This window comes from Lutjanus erythropterus, chromosome 3 (assembly GCF_056507025.1).
Source record: "Lutjanus erythropterus isolate fLutEry1 chromosome 3, fLutEry1.hap2, whole genome shotgun sequence".
In the NCBI taxonomy this organism is placed as follows: domain Eukaryota; kingdom Metazoa; phylum Chordata; class Actinopteri; order Lutjaniformes; family Lutjanidae; genus Lutjanus; species Lutjanus erythropterus.
The window spans coordinates 41,165,608-41,184,410 of record NC_139319.1 but is presented as its reverse complement, the minus strand read 5'-3'; the positions used below and the strand labels follow the sequence as shown (position 1 = coordinate 41,184,410).

General features: G+C 38.6%; 2 protein-coding genes across 3 annotated transcripts; both read right to left on the bottom strand.

The window, feature by feature from the left end:
* Nucleotides 1-364: 364 nt before the first annotated feature.
* LOC146330699 (putative ATP-dependent RNA helicase DDX5) lies at nt 365-10,577 on the bottom strand. Its single transcript, XM_084716215.1, has 13 exons — nt 10,377-10,577; nt 9,082-9,262; nt 8,769-8,865; nt 8,490-8,623; nt 7,907-7,972; nt 6,334-6,475; nt 6,001-6,161; nt 5,553-5,725; nt 5,124-5,234; nt 4,861-4,922; nt 4,685-4,744; nt 3,016-3,237; nt 365-1,190 (listed from the first exon to the last, which is right to left on the bottom strand). The coding sequence occupies exons 1-13, from the start codon at nt 10,415-10,417 to the stop codon at nt 733-735; spliced, it is 1,908 nt and encodes a 635-aa protein (XP_084572341.1). The 5' UTR covers nt 10,418-10,577; the 3' UTR covers nt 365-732.
* Nucleotides 10,578-12,170: 1,593 nt separating this feature from the next.
* On the bottom strand, nt 12,171-16,878 carry LOC146330698 (uncharacterized). 2 transcript variants are annotated; one of them, XR_014769560.1, is made up of 4 exons: nt 16,606-16,878; nt 16,305-16,473; nt 16,000-16,122; nt 12,171-13,162 (listed from the first exon to the last, which is right to left on the bottom strand). XR_014769560.1 is itself a non-coding variant. In XM_084714239.1 (4 exons), exons 1-4 carry the CDS (start codon nt 16,781-16,783, stop codon nt 13,092-13,094), a joined length of 495 nt encoding a protein of 164 aa, XP_084570365.1. In that variant the 5' UTR covers nt 16,784-16,878; the 3' UTR covers nt 12,171-13,091. The 2 variants fall into 2 exon arrangements, 1 of the variants encoding a protein (XP_084570365.1); XM_084714239.1 differs by having other exon boundaries at nt 16,305-16,427.
* Nucleotides 16,879-18,803: the final 1,925 nt, after the last annotated feature.

Sequence of the window (18,803 nt, the reverse complement as noted above, 5' to 3'; positions counted from 1 at the left end):
TCCTGTATGGGCTCCAAAGATGAATGGTGGACAGGGACATCAAGGGGTTGATCAAACATCCATGATGTCCAATAATATGTGCACCGATTTCCTTTCTGTGAGACAGTGTTTCTTATAAGTCAGCTCAAAATTGGTATGGCAGTGCAAAGAATGCTTTTTTCATTGTTTCCATTTGCCTTTAAACCAACTTTGTAATCCATGCGATTCATCACTAATGTATTCAGACCTATGGTTTTTAAATCAGGAATTACTGATAAAGTTCATATGTGTGTGTTGTGGAGGCACCAAGATCCATGTCAAAACAATCCCAGTCTAATAATTCTTCAAAGCCAAACTTCCCACAGAGACAACACAACACCAGTGACCCATTTGCTTATTTTTATTTAAAAGGGCCACACGCACCCTTTATAATTATGATCTTCATAACATCACTTTGAACATACCACAAACTGAAAACACTGCATTACCTAGTAAAAATAAATTACTGAGGAATGTAACAAAAAACAGTCAAGGAAAAGTGCAGCAATCAAAGTTGCACTATAGGAGACGTGTCTATGACTCCGTTTAATGCTCTGGGTTTTACTGAATAATTCCAACCCTGCTGTAAGCAAAACAAAGTTAAACAGTACAAAGGATAATAATTATAATAATAACAATAATAATAATCATACTGTAAGATTTCAAGACTAAACAAAAATCATGTTGGTTCCATATATTGTGGGTATATCATATCTATTGTGGGAAGGGTGGTGGCATGGGGTAGGGCACCATTGGTGGTGGGGGTGGTGGCTGCTGGGCCTGTGGTGGTGGTGGCTGAGAGTTGAATGGGAATGGTGGGTGGTTCATGCCATTCTGAGTGGCCCTCTGCATGGCCCCAAACTGAGGGGGGCCCTGGAAGCTTTGGTTACCAAAGGCACCCACCTGGTTTGCTGGAGCACCAAAATTACCCTGTCCATTGCTGTTGCTGTAATTGTTGTTGCCATAGCTACCACTAGAGCTACCACTATTACCTCCGTAGCTGCCACCATTTTGGGCCTTGTTGCCACCAAAGGCACTTTTGGGCCCATTGCCAAACCCTCTATCGCTGTCCCTGTCTCTGTAGCTACCACCTCCAAAGTTGCTCCTCCCACCCCCGGAATACCTATCCCGACGGTCATCCTTGTAGCCACCTCTTCCCCCCCTTCCACGACCTGGATGAGATGAAGACAGGAGAGGGACAAAGGAGACAGAGAACTGTATTAATGCACTGAACCTACAGTAACATGGCAGCAATACTTAAGAGAGACACTATGAGATAAACAATGTCATTTTCAGACATGGAATATGCAATATTGTTGGCTTCATTCATCAGTTTAAAAGGACAGTTCACCCCAAAATCAAAAATTCAGCCCTGCAGTGTTGTTTACCCAACTAGATAGTTTTAGCATGACTTGCAGAGTTTTGGAGATTCCGGCCGTAGAGATGTCTGCCTTCTCTCCAATACAATGGGACTAAATGGCACTCAGCACATGGTGCTCCAAGCAGCAAAAAATACATTTGAAAAATTCAACACCAGTGTCTCTTTCCAGAAATCATGACCTTTTTACAAGATAATCCACACACTTTGTTGTGAGCAGTTTCATGTAGGAAGTACTAGATGGACAAACAGCACTACAGGCCAGGGGAAAATTTGTCATTTTGATTTTGGGGGTGAACTGTCCCTTTAAGTGGTGGCTTTTTGTCTCTGAGACAAGTGTAAATGTTCATTAAGCTTAAGTCAGAAGTGATTTTAAAACTTGGCGCTTAAAGCCTTTAAGCACAGCATGACAGGCGCCTCCCCCTACCTCTCAACATATATCTAATAAATACCCTCACTGTACTTCATTAAAAAATTTTGCTGCCTACTTTAAATTCTTAATTGTGCATCATGTATGAATGGACGAAATGTTTGGACTCTGCCCTCTTGATTTCTTATTTACTCACATACTGACTTTTAAAGATTTTTATCCATGCAGTCAGATTGATTGGGTTTGAGGTTCTCATTTCATTATTATTATGACTGTAATAAGAGTTCTTTTGTTTATCTCTTTTGCCATACACCACAAAGGGGAAAAAAACACTTTTATAAACTAGTCTGACATGACAAGAATCTCAACAGCTTAAAACTAACTTATTCTCAGTGTGTCCTGGTTTATCAACTTATCTGCATGCATCAGAGATAATCAAGGAAAATATTTATCAGTGCTTTTAGGAATGCATTCAGAACATGGTTTAAGTTGGTGCATGTTTAACCCTGTGTTGCTGTAGCCTTGATTTTAATCTGACAACACTGTAGTCAGACTTGCTGCTGTACTGAACATGAGCATTAGAGGTTTTCAATTCAAGACATGACACAAAAATGTTACACTGCCATCAAATTCATGTAACATGTTTCATGTCTGAAAGGAGCTTCTGAGAAGATGTCCAAGCTTGTATCATTTCATCTTAACCAGCTGGGATATTCCTAAGAGACGACATGAATCAGTGGCATAAATAGACAAATAAAATCAGCAAAGTCGAGCCTCAACAAATTCTCATATCTACTAAAAGATACACCGACTCCTCCTTAAACAACTGCTACTGATTATTTACAAAGCCCTGAGAGGCCTTGCATCAACTTACTTATCAGATCTTTTATTGCCCTCTGTGCCTTTCCACTCTTTCAGATGCCCCATTCCTGGCTGTTCCAAGGTCCAGATTGATATATTAAGGTGATAAGAGAGTTTGCACTTAGACTCTGGAATGGCCTGCCTGAGATGATGAGGGCTGCAAGCTGTCTCGTCTTTAATCACTTTCAGAAAATGGCTTTCAAATGATTTCATTTATGTGTTGACATTTTACTTTTACTTTTTATGGATTTTAGTTTTTGTTTTTTTTGCTCCATTTGTGCTCCATTTTCATTGTAAAGCACTGTGTAACTGTCCTGAAAGGTGCTAAAAAACAGTTTATTATTAGAACACCATATGGCTATTAATGTAAATAAGTATCAGATTTTACCTCCTCTGTCCTCTGCCATCTGGATCAGCTTGGGGTTAATGGCCTGGTTGGCCTCGCGGAGCACAGAGATCAGGTCACTGGCTTGTTTCATGTTGTTGGGGGTGAAGAAGGTGTAGGCAGTGCCCGTTTTTTGACTTCGGGCTGTGCGTCCAATGCGGTGGATATAATCCTCGGAGGAGTTAGGGTAGTCATAATTGATGACAAATTTCACATCCTCCACATCTGTGAAAGTGTTGCAGTGTGGCAAAACAAAACATGGAGGCCACACAGGATTTTGCACACCACAACAGCCAGATCAAAGGGAAAAGTTAGCAGCTGTGAAGGCTGGGGAAATAAACTGGTCATTAGGCTGTGGAGGAAACATGTTAAAACATCATAAGACTGTGTACACATCTACTCCATGGGAATACTACTGTGGGAAGAGAGAAACGATGCACACTCCAATTGCTTACCATAATCAAAAAGATCCAAAAGAGACATTCACTCTCCCTTTTGTTAACCAAGGGAGAAAAAATGGATTTAAGTCTTACCATAAAGGAGTATGCATTCACTAGTCCTTTCCCAATGCAGCGAAATCCCCCACAAATTGTCAAGTGACATCCAGGAGCTTCTACGCAGTTGGGCCACGATATGCACTGGGGCCTCCTCATGTGCCAATATAGGACCATTCAGGGGTACATTTTTGCAGGTCCGTTTTTCCCAGTACACTCTCAAAAGAAGCTTGATATTAAAGGCCGCACTGCACGTCTTGCCAAGACAAAATAGACCAAGTACTAATTTGAACAGGGGCAAAAATGAAAAAGGCCCAAGCATTGAACCCTGTGGCACCCCTCACCGAGCACAGAACAATTCCCCCCACCCCCTTCATCAGTCTCATCAAGGCAAGATCTTCCAAGAAGCCAGTGTTCACTTGAGAAAATGTCTCTCGTTGGCAGGTCTCGACATGACTATAAAACGCAGGCGAGGGAGGAACTTTGGTTTGAGCTGTCTCATTCTCTTTCTCCTCTCACTAGATGTTCCCACTACCCCCTAAACACATGTGCCAGGTCTCATCAATTTTCAGAGACAAATAAAAGATTTCAAACTGCTCTCTCCATTTCAAGAAATCCAGCACTTTGACGGGAAAAGAAAACAACTGAAAGCTTAGACAGGCTCACAAGCACCCATGCTATGTGATACAAGCTCCGAAAGGTAACAATTGTTCCAAATCTCAAACAAGTGACTTGCAATACAGCGCTCTCTAACACAACAGCATGCAAGGCAAAAGTCACAACATCGAGCATATCTTTTTTTCTTTTTTACGTTTGAGTTGGAAACAGCTGGATGGCATTTGTCAGGTGAAATCCATGGACAGAGAACAGATGTGTGTGTATTTCAACAACATATCAGAGACAAAGGCTTAGCCACACAGCCTTTTGAAGATCACTGGCACACAAGAGCTTTCACCTCTCTAGGCCCACTGGGTGGCAAGCCAGTTGAGCACTTCCAATATGTCATCCTTCTCCCTCTCGAGGCCTGGGACTGTCATGCCTAGCGCCTGCCACAAAGACTCCACCTTAAGGTGAGAAAAACTCAGAAAATGCATAGAATAGTTAAAGAAAGCAACCACTTTCTTTAAAACAAGTGTTAACACTGATAAGAAAGTAGTGCTACTCAAAGGCATACTGACCTAAGCCACGGGAGGCCACATCTGTAGCGATGAGGATTGGAGCTTTGCCATATCTGAACTCTGTAGAGAGAGAGAGACAGTATTTAATTCAATTACAGAGCAGCCTGACAATGATTCTTAAATAAATTATTTTCCCTTTTCAACTATGAATTACAACATGATTTATTAAGTCTCACCATTAAGGACCCAGTCCCTCTCCTGCTGGCTCTTGTCCCCATGAATTCCCATTGCTGGCCACCTGTGACAGACAGATTTAACATTAAACAAAGCAACAACAAGTAGGGCCAATAAGACAAACAGTTATCATTCATCATAGCTGCATCATAGAGCGCTGCAGGATGACATATTTTTGTAGGCCTACCCAAACAAGACTAGGACTCAGTCTTGTAACACTCTTTTTTATTCCCTCCTTTGAATGTATATAAGAAAAGATCCTTACCCATCTCTTCTCATTCTCCTGGTGAGCTCATCACAACGCCTTTTGGTCTCCACAAAAATGATGGTCTTGTTCTCCTTTTCACTCATTATCTCCTCCAGTAAACGGATCAGTCTGACAGAGAAGAGACAAAATAAGGTTGAGATAAAACTTAAAAAAACATCTGTCATGACAACACATAATGTTTCTACTAGGTGATTCAAGTATCCTAATGTTTTAGGTACTGTTGAATATTGCATTGTAGATGCGAAATTGGCATACTAACTGAAGCTGAGGTAAGTACAGCAATATACTAAACTTAGATTTATTAAACAACTTAAACAATGCTTTGAGAGGCAAGCTTAACAGGAAATTGTATGTACAAGGACATAGAGTGTTTTCCATCACATCAGATGACTGATGCAAATAATAAGGTAGGAACCATCTACTCACTTGTCCTCCTTCTCCATGTCACTGCAAACATCTACTATCTGCAGGATGTTGTGGTTGGCACTGAGCTGCAGTGCACCAATATTGATCTGGACGTAGTCTTTCAGGAAGTCCTCAGCCAGCTGGCGAACCTCCTTAGGCCAGGTGGCACTCCACATCAGGGTCTGACGGTCTGGCTGGTAAGGACAAAAAGGACTATAACACCAGTTTGCAGCCTCAAAGTTAAGGCAATGCTAACATTTAACTGTTAAATAAGGTAATGATGGACTAGTTGGATATTTGATATCAGTAACAGCTAATCTGAGTTTTAGAGTATAAGTATTGTTTACAGGTGGCACAAAGCAGCTGGGTAGTAGTCATGTTTGTAGTGAGACAATTTATTCTGAGATTGTCTCAATAATAATGCTGATTGTCTGCCAAGAGAAAAAACAACAACAACAACATAACTTACCCGAATTTGTTCCACTATCTTGCGGATCTGAGGTTCAAATCCCATGTCCAGCATGCGGTCAGCTTCATCCAGCACCAGATAGGTGCATCGACGCAAATTAGTCTTACCGCACTCCAGAAAGTCAATGAGACGACCTGGGGTAGCGATGCAAATCTCAACACCTTGAATAATAAATAAATAAATAAATAAATAAATAAATAAATAAATAAGTATCAGGAAAAACATACTATTACATGTTTAACCTTTACTAATCAAACCTTGAACAACATAAGCAAAGACGAGTCAAATGAAATGAATGCTATTTACATAGTGGGAGTAACAAATTAAGCATACCCCTCTCAAGGTCCCTGATCTGGGGTCCTTTGGGCGCGCCGCCGTAGATGCAAGTGCTCTTGAGACGGGAGGCCCTGCCGTATTCAGCAGCCACTTGTTGCACCTGCTGAGCCAGCTCGCGGGTTGGTGCCAGCACCAAGCACTGAGGAAAGATGGATATGTTTATTTTAAAATCATATTGCATCCTTCACATCAAATAAATTGATCAGATATGTAGGACACACATATAGTGGACAGTCACGTAGGAGAATCTTTAGCTCAGCCCAAGTAACTTCACCACAATCAAGAAACAATGATCACTGCAGACCAGGACCACAATTGTCATGTCATGGCATGCCAAGCTATAACTCTAAGCAATTTATCTGTCCCCTCCTGAAAGAGGGTTCTCCTGCTAATATAATATTATGGTACTGCTGGACACCAAAGAGAAAATTCTTCTTGCAACCAGGTAAAACACAAGAAAGACACAAACTTAACACATAAAAGATAGCAGGTTCCCTGGTTTCTGATTTGTTTGGTAGATGTTCATATCATACTGATCAGTGCATACTCTTTATATGACTTTAAATTAGACTTGCACCGATTAATCGGCAGTGCTCGGAATCGGGCCGGTTTTCACGTGACTGGCCTTGACCGGTGACCGGCCGGTCAGCGTCACAAATCCGGTTCTGTGCCCGTCATTGTCACACACATGTTCTGCACGATGGTCACGTCATGCGCGCAGCAGACAAACTGACCGTGACGTCAACACAGCGCTGATAACAGCTACACACTCTGACACACGTCTGCTTGAAGATGGTGTCAGAGACAGATTCCAAGAACAGGATAAAGAGAAGACAGACAGTCTACAACGAGACAGAGCAGCTGACAATGTCGCAAAACAGCCGTAAACTCTCTCGCACTTCAGGCTAATGCTCGCAAGCTAGCAGCAGACTGCTGTTCACAGAGGGACAGTTAAAATCTCACCTCCTGTTCTGGCTGAAGAATAAATAACCTGTGTTGATGTGTCTCCTCAAACATTTTCTCATCCAGACTCTTTTCTGTGTTTGTTTTTCGCACGGCAAAGTTTTACTTCAAACTGTTGCACCGCGTTAGTCTCCGGTTTGTTTACATCCGCTTCCACAAAAGATCACGTGAAATCGCGTCCCACGAAATCCCGCGAGATATCGCGAGATCACGTTCACCCAATTCATAATCTTAATATAAAATTATAACAAGGCCTGGTTGTAATCTGGATGATTTTGGAGAAAGTATTAAATTAATATTTAATAGTTAGTGTCTTATTATGAACATATTTACAAGAAAAGTTGCAAAAATGTTTGTGAATGCTGTCAATTACAGTTCTTAGAAAGACTGAAAATCGGAACCGGCCAAAATCGGAATCAGTAGGTCAGACCCCTCAATAATCGGAAATCGGAATCGGCTAAGAAAGTTGAAATCGGTGCAAGTCTACTTTAAATTAATTCTTCAAAATAAAACAAAACTTACACTCCGTCAACCTCCATCATCCTGTGCTAATAGAGACAACAGGAAGGGAATAACACACTAGAAAAATATTTTAAAGCATACTTACGATAGGTCCATCTCCATGCTCCAAGAATGGCTGATGTTGAATGTGCACAATTGCAGGCAGAAGGTACTAAAAAATAAAAACAAAAAGGACCCAGCTGTAAATATACATTTTTAACACACAGTGCACTGGAGTCTTCCAATTCACCCAAGCTACCCAATAATGATCAACTTCCACAGCATTAGCAGGGCATATTTTTAACATCTTATTTTAAATGGCAATTTTTATATTATCATCATTGTGTTCAATTGTGAGCAAATTACTCTGGGCTAGAGTGTTATGAATCTAATCCAGCTGAGAGCTACAGAAGACTACTTGTGGCAGCATCATGTGACAAAACTGGTCCAACAGATCAGAATGTGGCTTAACTCTTATAAAAGTACAGCTCATTGCCACAACTGCCATGCCCCAACAACCACCTACACCATTTAGATAATTACTGTAAAACTTGAAAGCTCTTGTAGAAACAAGTCTGCGGTCTATTTTGGACCTTCACATAACTACTCTAAATTTGTATTTGCAAGAAGTTTTATGTCTTAACAAAGGATCTGGGGAAAAAAAAAAATCCTAATACGAAAATACTTACTGCAAGGGTTTTTCCAGACCCTGTTTGAGCGATGCCAACCATGTCTTTGCCACTCAGGGCAACTGGCCATCCCTGAGACTGAATTGGAGTTGGTTCAGTCCAGTTCTGTTTGCTAATAACATCCATGACGTAGCCTAGAAGTAACATATACAAGTTGAATTGCTGAATGTCAAAGCTTGTGAAAATTATACAGGATGCTGAAATATTTAACATGTTTCAGCAAACAGGTCAAAGCCTACTCAAGACTACTTGTGTGGTGGAGCACAAATTTCTACTCACTTGGAAATGCAGCTTCATGGAATTTTACAATTGGTTTGGGGCAATCTCTGCCTTTGACTGTAACTTCTTTGCTTCTTCGGTACTGTTCAACCTCTTGCTGGAATTGAAAGAAGAATTTTCAATAAAATGACCACTGTTAATACACATATACACAAGTCTACATGAAACAGCAAGAAAAGCCATTGATTGTGTGTGTTGGAATGTTTGTTTTAGGTGTTTTTGTTTAATTTAACTGTAACTCTGTTAATATGAGTGTTAAAGAAAAAATCAAATTAAACCTTAGAAAAGAGAACAAGCTAGAAGCAGGACTTACAAGTGGTCTGCGACTAGCATCTGGGTGTTCCTGGTAAAAGTTCTTTTGAAACTTTGGAAGCTCGTCCAGGTTCCAGTGCTTCTTTCGCAGCCTCTCACCAGGGTTTCCAAACTTCCCCGGAGGAGGTCCGCCCCTATTCCCTCCTCCACCACCTCCGAAACGAGGGGGTCCTCCACCATACCTAATGTAAAAGAGAGGGACATATAACATAAGCACGACCAGAGATGGCATGTACTTAAAATTGTCTCTCATCACTCTCAACTCGCAATACTGAATCACTGAAGTGTCCCTTTAACACTGACAGGCAAACTAAATTACAAGATTTTTCTGGATTAAATTAACAGCCCCCTATTTATTAGTAACACATAAATATATTTAAAAAATGGTAAGGGGCTTAAAATTAGTCAACAGCTTTTAAAGACAATTTTCATTTAAAAGACAGTGTTCATTCTACGTGAATAAGGGCAAATAGACAGAGTTTATAACCTCAAGGCAAATCTTGAATTGAGATTTGAGGGCTTTACCTCCTAGGCTATTTGCCTTGCAAACACTAGGCATCTCTGGCGTTTTTCCAGGACAACTTCTACTGTCAGTAGTTTGCTACAACTTCAGGATTAAGGTAGCCAAATTCAACACCGTTTAGACAGTGCAAACTTTAAATTTATACCACACTTTACATGTACATTGCCGTACTTATACAAACTGTAGACACACCAACACCACCAGAGAGGTTCCAAAGTATCATTAACCTGTCAGACTACTGACACGAGGATGGCGTGACCTGCTTCTACCAGTGTTTCTATATGGGAAACGGGGACATCACGAGTCTCAGTTCTGCCTCTGGTAAGAGGCATTCTAGGTGACACTATTAATGGAAAACCAGTCGTTAAAAATAAATTGGGCCTCTGCGGCACTAATCTTCGTCTCGGTTGTGCATCCGCAAGAAAAGACACCACTGCGTCACATGGCCACAGAACAAGTGTGTTGCCGAGCAAACTGCCACCGACACACACAGAGACAGAGCCGTCGATAGCTGCCATTTTACCTCTAATCGGCAGGGAACCGGAGAACAGCACAGATACTTAAATACAGAAACGCTGAGCTGCATACAACTCTTAATTCACATTTTAATGAATGAATGTAGCCAAATGTCAACTAATGGCGACATATACTACAACGTCTCTCTTAAGTATAATGTTACAGCCATGACAGCACTGCCGCTAACGTTAGCAGCCGTATGCTAAGCGGTTCATCTTGGCTAACGTGAAGAACGCCGGAGCTGACAGTTGACTTACCCTCTATCTCTGCCACGGTCTCTGTCTGAAAACCCAGGCATCGTGCAGCAGACGACTGTGGCAAACACGGATTTCGACTAAAAATCCCTTTGACCAGTCCACAAAACAGAAGATTAATCTAATAGCTAAAGACGGAACAGGGAAAACAAAAAGAAAATGCCGGCAGACAAAAGTCTGTCTGGAGGGACGGATGTGAGGTCATACGCGGCGCATAACATTGTATCAATGCGCGTCCTATCACAGTGAATGGTTTCCTGGGGTACTATTTTATTTCAGTGCATCGATATTCAGTAGCGGAAGAGGATGAAATAACTTGAGAGCAGACTATTCTATCTATCTGTCTATGTATCTATCTAACCAGACAGATAGATCGATTTATATATATGTATATATGAATGAATACACAACGACTGAATAATACACAATATGTACAGGCTATAAAGAGAGTATAATTTAAATCATGAGAATAATGGGCCTGTGTGAGAGGTGACTCAGGTGAATTTTTATACAGCAGTTTTTTCATCTTTATTTCCTCTGCATACAGATTGATAGCAAAGTAAAATTCAAATTCACATTTCAATGTACATTTTCAATCTTTTCCAGTAGCTTACAGCTGTGGTAGATGGCATGTTTGTATACATTTGCTCAAAATGATCATTTCATTTCTTCATCACATTCAACCAGGTGTCATTGTGCTACAAACAACCAAAATTATATTTTGTGACTTTTCTAAGAAATTATCCGTCTATAGTACAGTGTTGCCTCTTGGTAACATACTCACTTTTGGCTCATCACACTCACAAAATACATCCTCAATTATGGTGCAATACTTAAAAATTAATCTATTAATTTAAATCCAATTTTTCCAGATTGTTAAATGAAAGAAAAAGATGTTTTCAGATCATTTTTGTGGAACGAGATGATGGAGCTGAACCATGTGAAGAAGGCTGCAAAAAGGAATCAAACTTAATTTAAATTTAAACATTGCTGTTAGATTCCATTAGTCCAGCCTTTAAAAAAAAATGTTTAATGCACTTGATTTGGTAATTAAGTAATGGAAAACTGTCAAAATATCAATGTTGCCTTGAAGTAACACATACCATTTTTTGTGATTGTGTATTTAGGTTTATGTAATGTTCAACCACTATAAGATATGGTGTAAAATGCACTGATAACTATTTTATTTTATTTTATTTTAACACATAAGCAGTGAGGCATAGATGGCAGCAACACAACAAATGGTTGCATCTCCTGTTTGTCGGGAGAGACACACACCAGGAAACTGAAACCAAGCGTTTCAGTGTAAAACAATGATCAAACACTGAAATGTGACTCACTGTCTTGTTCTGAGGAGATTCTGATTGTTTTGTTTGATAGATTGTTGATGTAAAGTTTGCTGAATTCCACAATGGTACAATGTTGCCTGAAGGTAACGTCCAGACAAAAAAAAAAAAACTTCTGAAAAGAGTTAATATTTAATTTTTTTTCAATTTCAGTTTACAGTTGAGGCAATTGAATATTTTCCATTTGTACTGTATATTTTATTCAAATAAAACACTATAACTATATATTTTCATTGCTTATCACTCTGTACTGTGGTGCTTTAAGGTAACACATCCTAAAGTTTACCTGAAAAACAAATTAAAACATTCCTTAAAATTATTCTTCCTTACCATCTGACATCATAATGCGTACCATATACAGTTTAAGGAAAACACAACAAAGTTTCATGTTCCAAAATATGTCACTTGACTGGCATTCTATACAACCAAATTACTTATTTTATTTCTTTATCTATTCACTAACTATTGGCATTTTATAATGAAAGTTATGCAATGACACATCCAAGAACTTTTCGAACCTTGAAAACACTACATAAAAAATCAAGTGTTTTCAAGGATTTCCAGCACCTTTATGAACCCTATGCATTGTGCCCATACAGCTATAATGTTTAAAAAATGATTCATCATGTGAAATGAGAGGAAGAGGCCACCATTTATTGATGTATTACAATGCAGTTTGCAGTGGGCATTTATTTAGTGATTATAAAGCATCATATTCATACTGACCATACAGTCTATCTGCATCATTGACCTGATAACATGTGGAATGCAGGAGACAAACCCCTGTCATACAGTCTGTGGTCTCTGGTGGTCTCATCTTGGACTGGAATAAAGGCAGTAAATTTAACTTTGACAAAGCAAATTTGCAGTCAATAAATATAATATTTTGTAGGACATAATGGTTGCACTGTGATCACTCACAAACTTAAAGGGACAGTTCACACCCAAATCAAAAATACATTTTTTTTCCTGCTGGCCTGTAGTGCTGTTTATCCTTCAAAATTTTTCTTTGGTGTGAGTGGCAGGATTCTGGAGATAACAGCTGTAGAGATGTCTGTCTTCTCTTCAGAATAATGTGACTAAATGGCACAAGTCCTGTGGTGTTCAAAGCACCACAAAAACACATTTTGACAAATTCAAAACCAGTGTCTCTTTCAAAAAATATACAGTGAAGTTTTGGCATTGGAAATTGATGTGTGGTTTTTGTCTATTATTCACTGAAATTGTTTAAAAACCTACTTTATCACTCATGTTACTGTGATCTGCAGGCAGCACGTTTGTTAAAAAGTGATGTGATACGATCCAGCAGAAGAAATCATTGTACACTAACAGTCCAACAGACACTGCTCGGTGGTCAGCGGTGTCCCATCTATCAGTTCCCTGCTCCTTTCTCTCTCGAGGGCCTCGACCAATCCAGCCTCTTACATTTCTTCGGTTTCAGGTCTGTGTTTCAGAGGGAGAGACGTGTGAATCAGTCCCAATACAAAGCAGAGTTTTGATATCTCAGACTCTTAAGAGCCAAACTGACACAACACAAAATGCTGTCCCTTCATAAAAAAACCCAAAACAGTAAACTAACTAAGCATATAATAATTGAATCAATGCACTCTGGATTTACCAACATTTCTCATCATTTCATCAACTTTAGCAGTATTGCAACACAATTGCTAATTCAGTCATTTTTGACAATTGAACAAAACCATTTTTTGGTGGACTTTGACTTTTATACTGGGAAATATATTTTAAAAGATCAAACACTTGGGTATTAAACCTTGTTAAGGGTCAAGTCCCTGGTGGAGATTTCACAGCATAGTGGTCGTTAGCAGCCATTTTATTTTTTAAAGTGTCTCAGAGTTCTCTTAATGCTAAACAAAATACACATTTTAAACCATAATTCTTATTTAGCTTTGATTTAGAAGGACTACAGAGTTGTCATGTTATGGTTGAGACACATCTGATAGCAATATTATTTAATGAATTTGTCAAAAAAATCTAAATTTTAACAGTGTTTGAACAATATTTCCACCTCTTTTACACCACAAAGTGAGACAGGGGTCCTTAGGGGATAGCTAACCCTTTTTATGCCTGATTGAACTATGTTGTTGTTTTTTTTGTTTTGTTTTTTTAATCTGATGGAGTTGATGGAAATCTGGGACATTAATATTATTTTTTTAAACAAAGATGATCATAACAGCACATTTTTACACAGTGTATAGGTATTGGTATTATATCTATATCTATATCTATATCTATATCTATATCTATATCTATATCTATATCTATATCTATTAGGGATGCAACAGTTCACAGTTGGTCCTGGCCTGTACAGATGTACTAAATGTAATCATCATAGTGTAGTATACAGTTTTCCTGTGCATTTAGCTTTTAAAGTAATAACTCTCCCAATCTTGATGCAGAGGTGCAGTGAACAGACGAGACAAATGTGTGCTGTAAGTAACTCTGAAGCGCTGTGCTGTGGGACACTCAGTGTTAAAAAAAACAAAACAAAAAAACAGGAGTGAGGCCGATTTACAGGCCGTCACTTTCACCTAAAACTAAACATGCTCGTCTCAGAAATCGATCATCAGATTGTGATATTTATTGTAACTATATATTTATTTATTGTGATGTCTTCCCTCTGACACACAACTGTCACTCACAGGAGCAGCCTGCAAGACACAGCTGTTGACTGGCTATTACTTCTGACATGTAACCAATCAGACAGTGCTGTGGGTGGGACATTGAGTGAGATTACAGAGTGTAGAATTATTATATTTTATATTAACTGTTATAGTTTATATGTAATGTGTAGATACACATATGATACACATCATCTATTGTAATAAACTATAATACAGTATCAGTTCTCAAGAATGAGTAATTTACTTCAGCATTTTACCAATTCATACATTCAGGTGTAAGACAATAGTGGAGAGACCTCTCTGCACTTTGGTTTGGATGGAAACAGCCGGACCAAATACATAAGTTTTGTTTCTGCTTGCAGATACACACCTGCACACAGAGTGAACTTGTTTTTCTGGCTCATTGTCTCAGTTTCGTGTCATTTCAAAAACCACAAAGAGAAGTGCTGCTCAGTATATTCCTGACACACAGGTGGAACTCATCAGCGGTAAACCACCTGTAAAGCACAAAGGAACAATGAATGTTCCCTGGTTTACTTCCTATTTTCTGCTTCCGATATAGTGACACCTCAGACATCCACAATGATAAAAATAGTTCATATATAGTACTGCTGTATTGTCTGCATTGTTATGCATTCCATTTTGTTTGCGTGTTATTAGAAATGATTTACTTTTTCACGGCCACTATATATCACAGTGTGGCATTTAAGGGAGGACTTCAGATTTTTTTGAAATGTGGTATTTTAGCCACTTAAAAAAAAGGTTCACCTAAGTGTAGACTGTTAGCATATTTTTTTGAAGTCACACAATAACACAAAAAAATCGACAGGTGGCAGCAGCAGACCACTAACTCCTGTGTTCTACAAGGTAAAAGACTGATTTTGCCGGTGGAGTTTGGTTGGTTTGGACAGAACGATATTTGGCTTGGTTTTCTTTCAGGAAAGGCAGTCTGATGGCAAACTGAAGCTGTGAATATATTCTAAATATGGCGTACACTGAAAGTGATAATGATTTTTTTTTAAGTTGGATCTTTTTAAAGGGATAGTTCACCCAAAAATGAAAATTTAGTCATTATCTACTCACACATTGAAGGCTGCGTTTAGTTTTTTAGTCCATAAAACACTGTTGGAGTTTCACATGAAAACAGTGTTGCAGAATTATATCAGATGTTTGGGAGATTCTGCAGTGCTGTGAAACTCCAGCAGCATTTCATGGACTAAAAAACTAAACATGACCTTTAATTGGCATGAGAGTGAGTAAAAAATGACTTAATTTTTGGGTGAACTATACCTTCAAGAGGCTAAAATACTTGTCCACAACAGATAATTGCTTTGGTGCTCCTCTCTGCTTCTCCAAACTGGGACAGAGCCGACTGCTGTCTTCTCTGGGAGTACTTAATACAACCCTATATCAAATAATCCAAACTATCCCCTTAAAATTACAACTGTCACGATTCAGACAACCTACTATGGCATAAATATTGATAAAATATGTTAAGAATAAACAATCAGTTATTTCTATTTTATCATCTATGGTGATGTTTTGAGTATTTTCAGATACAATTAACACTACCAAATACCTCACCAATAAACAAAAATAATAAACTGAAATGGTAATATTTATAATATATTCACTTACCGCAAAATAACTTCCACAAGCGACCTATTTCTTCTCTGAGCTCTGTGTAATTGGCTGTTAACTGCTCCTTTATTTCCTGCAAGTCTTTTTTCTCGCTTCTCCAGTCGATTTTGTTGTTTTTCACTATTGTTACAAGGGGAACAACAAAACAGCTACTGAATGTATACTGTATATGTGTATATATATGTACACACATAATATGTCATAATATTATCAAGGTATTAAGGCTTAATATACAAAATGTGAACTGCATTCATTTACTGTTACTGAACTACTAACACAAAACATAATTAGGAAAAACTCACTTTGGATCCCGAGGCCAATGAGGGCGAGGATCCCTGCCAGGAAGAGAAGATACAGCACGCGCTGAAACACTGAACCAGCTCTGGCACATTTCCTCTTCTCTGAGTTTTGACCGACCACAGACACTTAACAACATAAGTAATCAACGTCAGGCTCAGAATATTTAGGATACTGCAACAGAATATGACATTCAGAGACAAAAAAAAACCTATACACAATGAAACACTGAATATTAATTGACATTTAAATGTCAAAAATGAAGGAAATTGCAGCACTTGTTGCTCATGCTCATTGTGTTCATACCTGGGTGCTGAGGCCCTGCAGATCCTGTTATATGTGGTGATGTGCCCTCCACCCAGGGGTTGTCATACACCCTCAGGCTTTCTGCGCTCACATAGATGTCCACTATTCTCTCCTTGTTGTCCTGATCAGAGTGAACCCTGTTGGTGATGTCAGGCTCAGCGTAAATGTTCTCCGACATTATTTCTCAGACATTAACTAACAACCGATTTCACTAGCATACTCGACAAAGTGTGTTTTTAAATCTTGATAAATTATTTGTCTGTTTTCTGATAGAGGCTGTCCACTCTGATGACAGCATATAAAAGGGGAAGAGCAGAAAAAACAGGAAGTCATAAGTGCCTGCTTGTTCCTCCTAAATTCACCTGATCATCAGCGACCCTTTGACATTTGATTTGGGGTCAGTAACCTGAGATAACGGTCAAGTGAAACGCCAACATGCAGTGAATAAACCAAAGCAGAGACAAGAAACAACAGGTCTCATGCAGCAATATTCTCTTAAAAATGTCTTGAATATTTTCTATGAATTTTTTATTATGAAAAAAAAAAAGACAGATGCACAAAAGCTGCTCTTACCCAGGTGAACTGAATGATGAATCCCACTTGATCATGAGCTGGAGGGGCGTGGCCAAGTGTTTGTTACCAGCAGAAGTAAAGATATTAGGGCGTGTATGGGCTGTGTGCAAACACTGACACATGGCCAAGAACTGGAGAGACACCATGATGAAAGACTGCAAGAAGAACTTTATTTTTTGGTCATCATAGATAGATTTTATGAAATGAATTAAAGTTTTTGGGACAGAAAATAGCTGTGGGAAACAGTGAATGTATACATTTTTAATTATAACAAATAATTGTATATAAACAATAATTAATATTATTAGAAATAAATACTTAGATATTCTCTAAACTTGTGTTCCCTTGCATTGGGCCAACAATTTATCTCAGCACGAGTGTTTCAACCCATCCTAAAATCTTCTCTTATTTAGGCAAAATTAAGAAAACATAAGTGAATCCCAGAAAGCAATAGGTACAAACATAATTTTAAAAAATTGTTTGTAAATGGTTTCTTGAATGAGGCCCTTCTGTGGTTGTAGGACAAATTCAATAATGCCAGGACATAATTACTGCTTTCATGATTTAAAATAAGACATAGTGACATGAGTTACGTTAAAAGGGATAGTTGAAGTGGACTTAAACACATTATGCCTTTATCAAATATTGCACCTCTGGCGATTTGAAATTTTCAGAAAGCCATAATATAAGTTTTTTTTTTTAAAATTTGGATTAATTGTGCAGCCCTAATGCTAACAGTTTGAAAATCTGTCATGATGAGTTTATTGGCTCCAAATCATGCTGACACAAACAGTTTTTTTTTTTGTTTTTTTTTAACTGGGTGTTCTCCACTGGAAGAGCACCCCAGAGGCAAGCAGGGTGCTACATCAGGACTAGGGGGTGCTATAGCCATGTCATAAATCTGCATAGCTCCAATTAAGCCTCACCCAGCATTTCAGTATTTTTTTCATTCATAGATAAAGAAATATGCAAATTCAATAAAGAGCTCATTTAACACCATGTGTGCACAGTTTCCAGACATAGGGGTGAATGTACTTCTTGTTGTGGCTTTACTGTGAATATTATGCCTTTAATTTATGACATTGTGATTTTTTTTTTAATCCATAACATTAACCGATGCATGTTCATGTATATCATTGACCTACACTTTTTTTTTCTTGCGACAGAAATAAAATCACTAAAACTGTGATGATAGTTTGTTTTACAAGCATGTGCACAGTTTACAGCATCTAGGCTAAATGCACTTCTTGTTCTGGCTGCACTTTGGATATAATTAATTTAATTTCTGTTGCTGTGAAAGCCATTTCATCTGAAATATTATTACCAGTGCACAGCTGTCTGATTATGCATTTGGAATAAAAGCACTTCTTGCTGTTGTTGCATTTTTAATGCATTGTGTTATTAAGTGTGACTGCATGGGTGCTGCCTGATGCTGAAATCTTTTACATTTGCACATGAAAGACATTTGCAGATAACTGCATTCGATTTACAATATAGCTACTATTTTGCATAATATTCTTTGTCCAGTTTCAATGAAAAACTATAGTTATATCAAAGTGATTTGTACTATATCTGCTTTCACAGAAAACCTAAAGTCATGAAATTGACTATTTCGTCAGCACCAC

Bases quoted from the DNA above. Each gene is read 5' to 3' on its own strand.
- LOC146330698 (XM_084714239.1), bottom strand. From the start codon at position 16,783: ATGTCGGAGAACATTTACGCTGAGCCTGACATCACCAACAGGGTTCAC. The intron at 16,428-16,605 runs GTATGAACACAA...TATGTTGTTAAG, and splicing joins TGCAGGGCCTCAGCACCCAG to TGTCTGTGGTCGGTCAAAAC. The intron at 13,163-15,999 runs GTAAGTGAATAT...TCTGAAACACAG, and splicing joins CTTGTGGAAGTTATTTTGCG to ACCTGAAACCGAAGAAATGT.
- LOC146330699 (XM_084716215.1), bottom strand. From the start codon at position 10,417: ATGCCTGGGTTTTCAGACAGAGACCGTGGCAGAGATAGAGG. The intron at 4,923-5,123 runs GTAAGGATCTTT...TGTCTGTCACAG, and splicing joins AGGAGAATGAGAAGAGATGG to GTGGCCAGCAATGGGAATTC. The intron at 3,238-4,684 runs GTCAGTATGCCT...ACACTTTCACAG, and splicing joins TGTGGCCTCCCGTGGCTTAG to ATGTGGAGGATGTGAAATTT.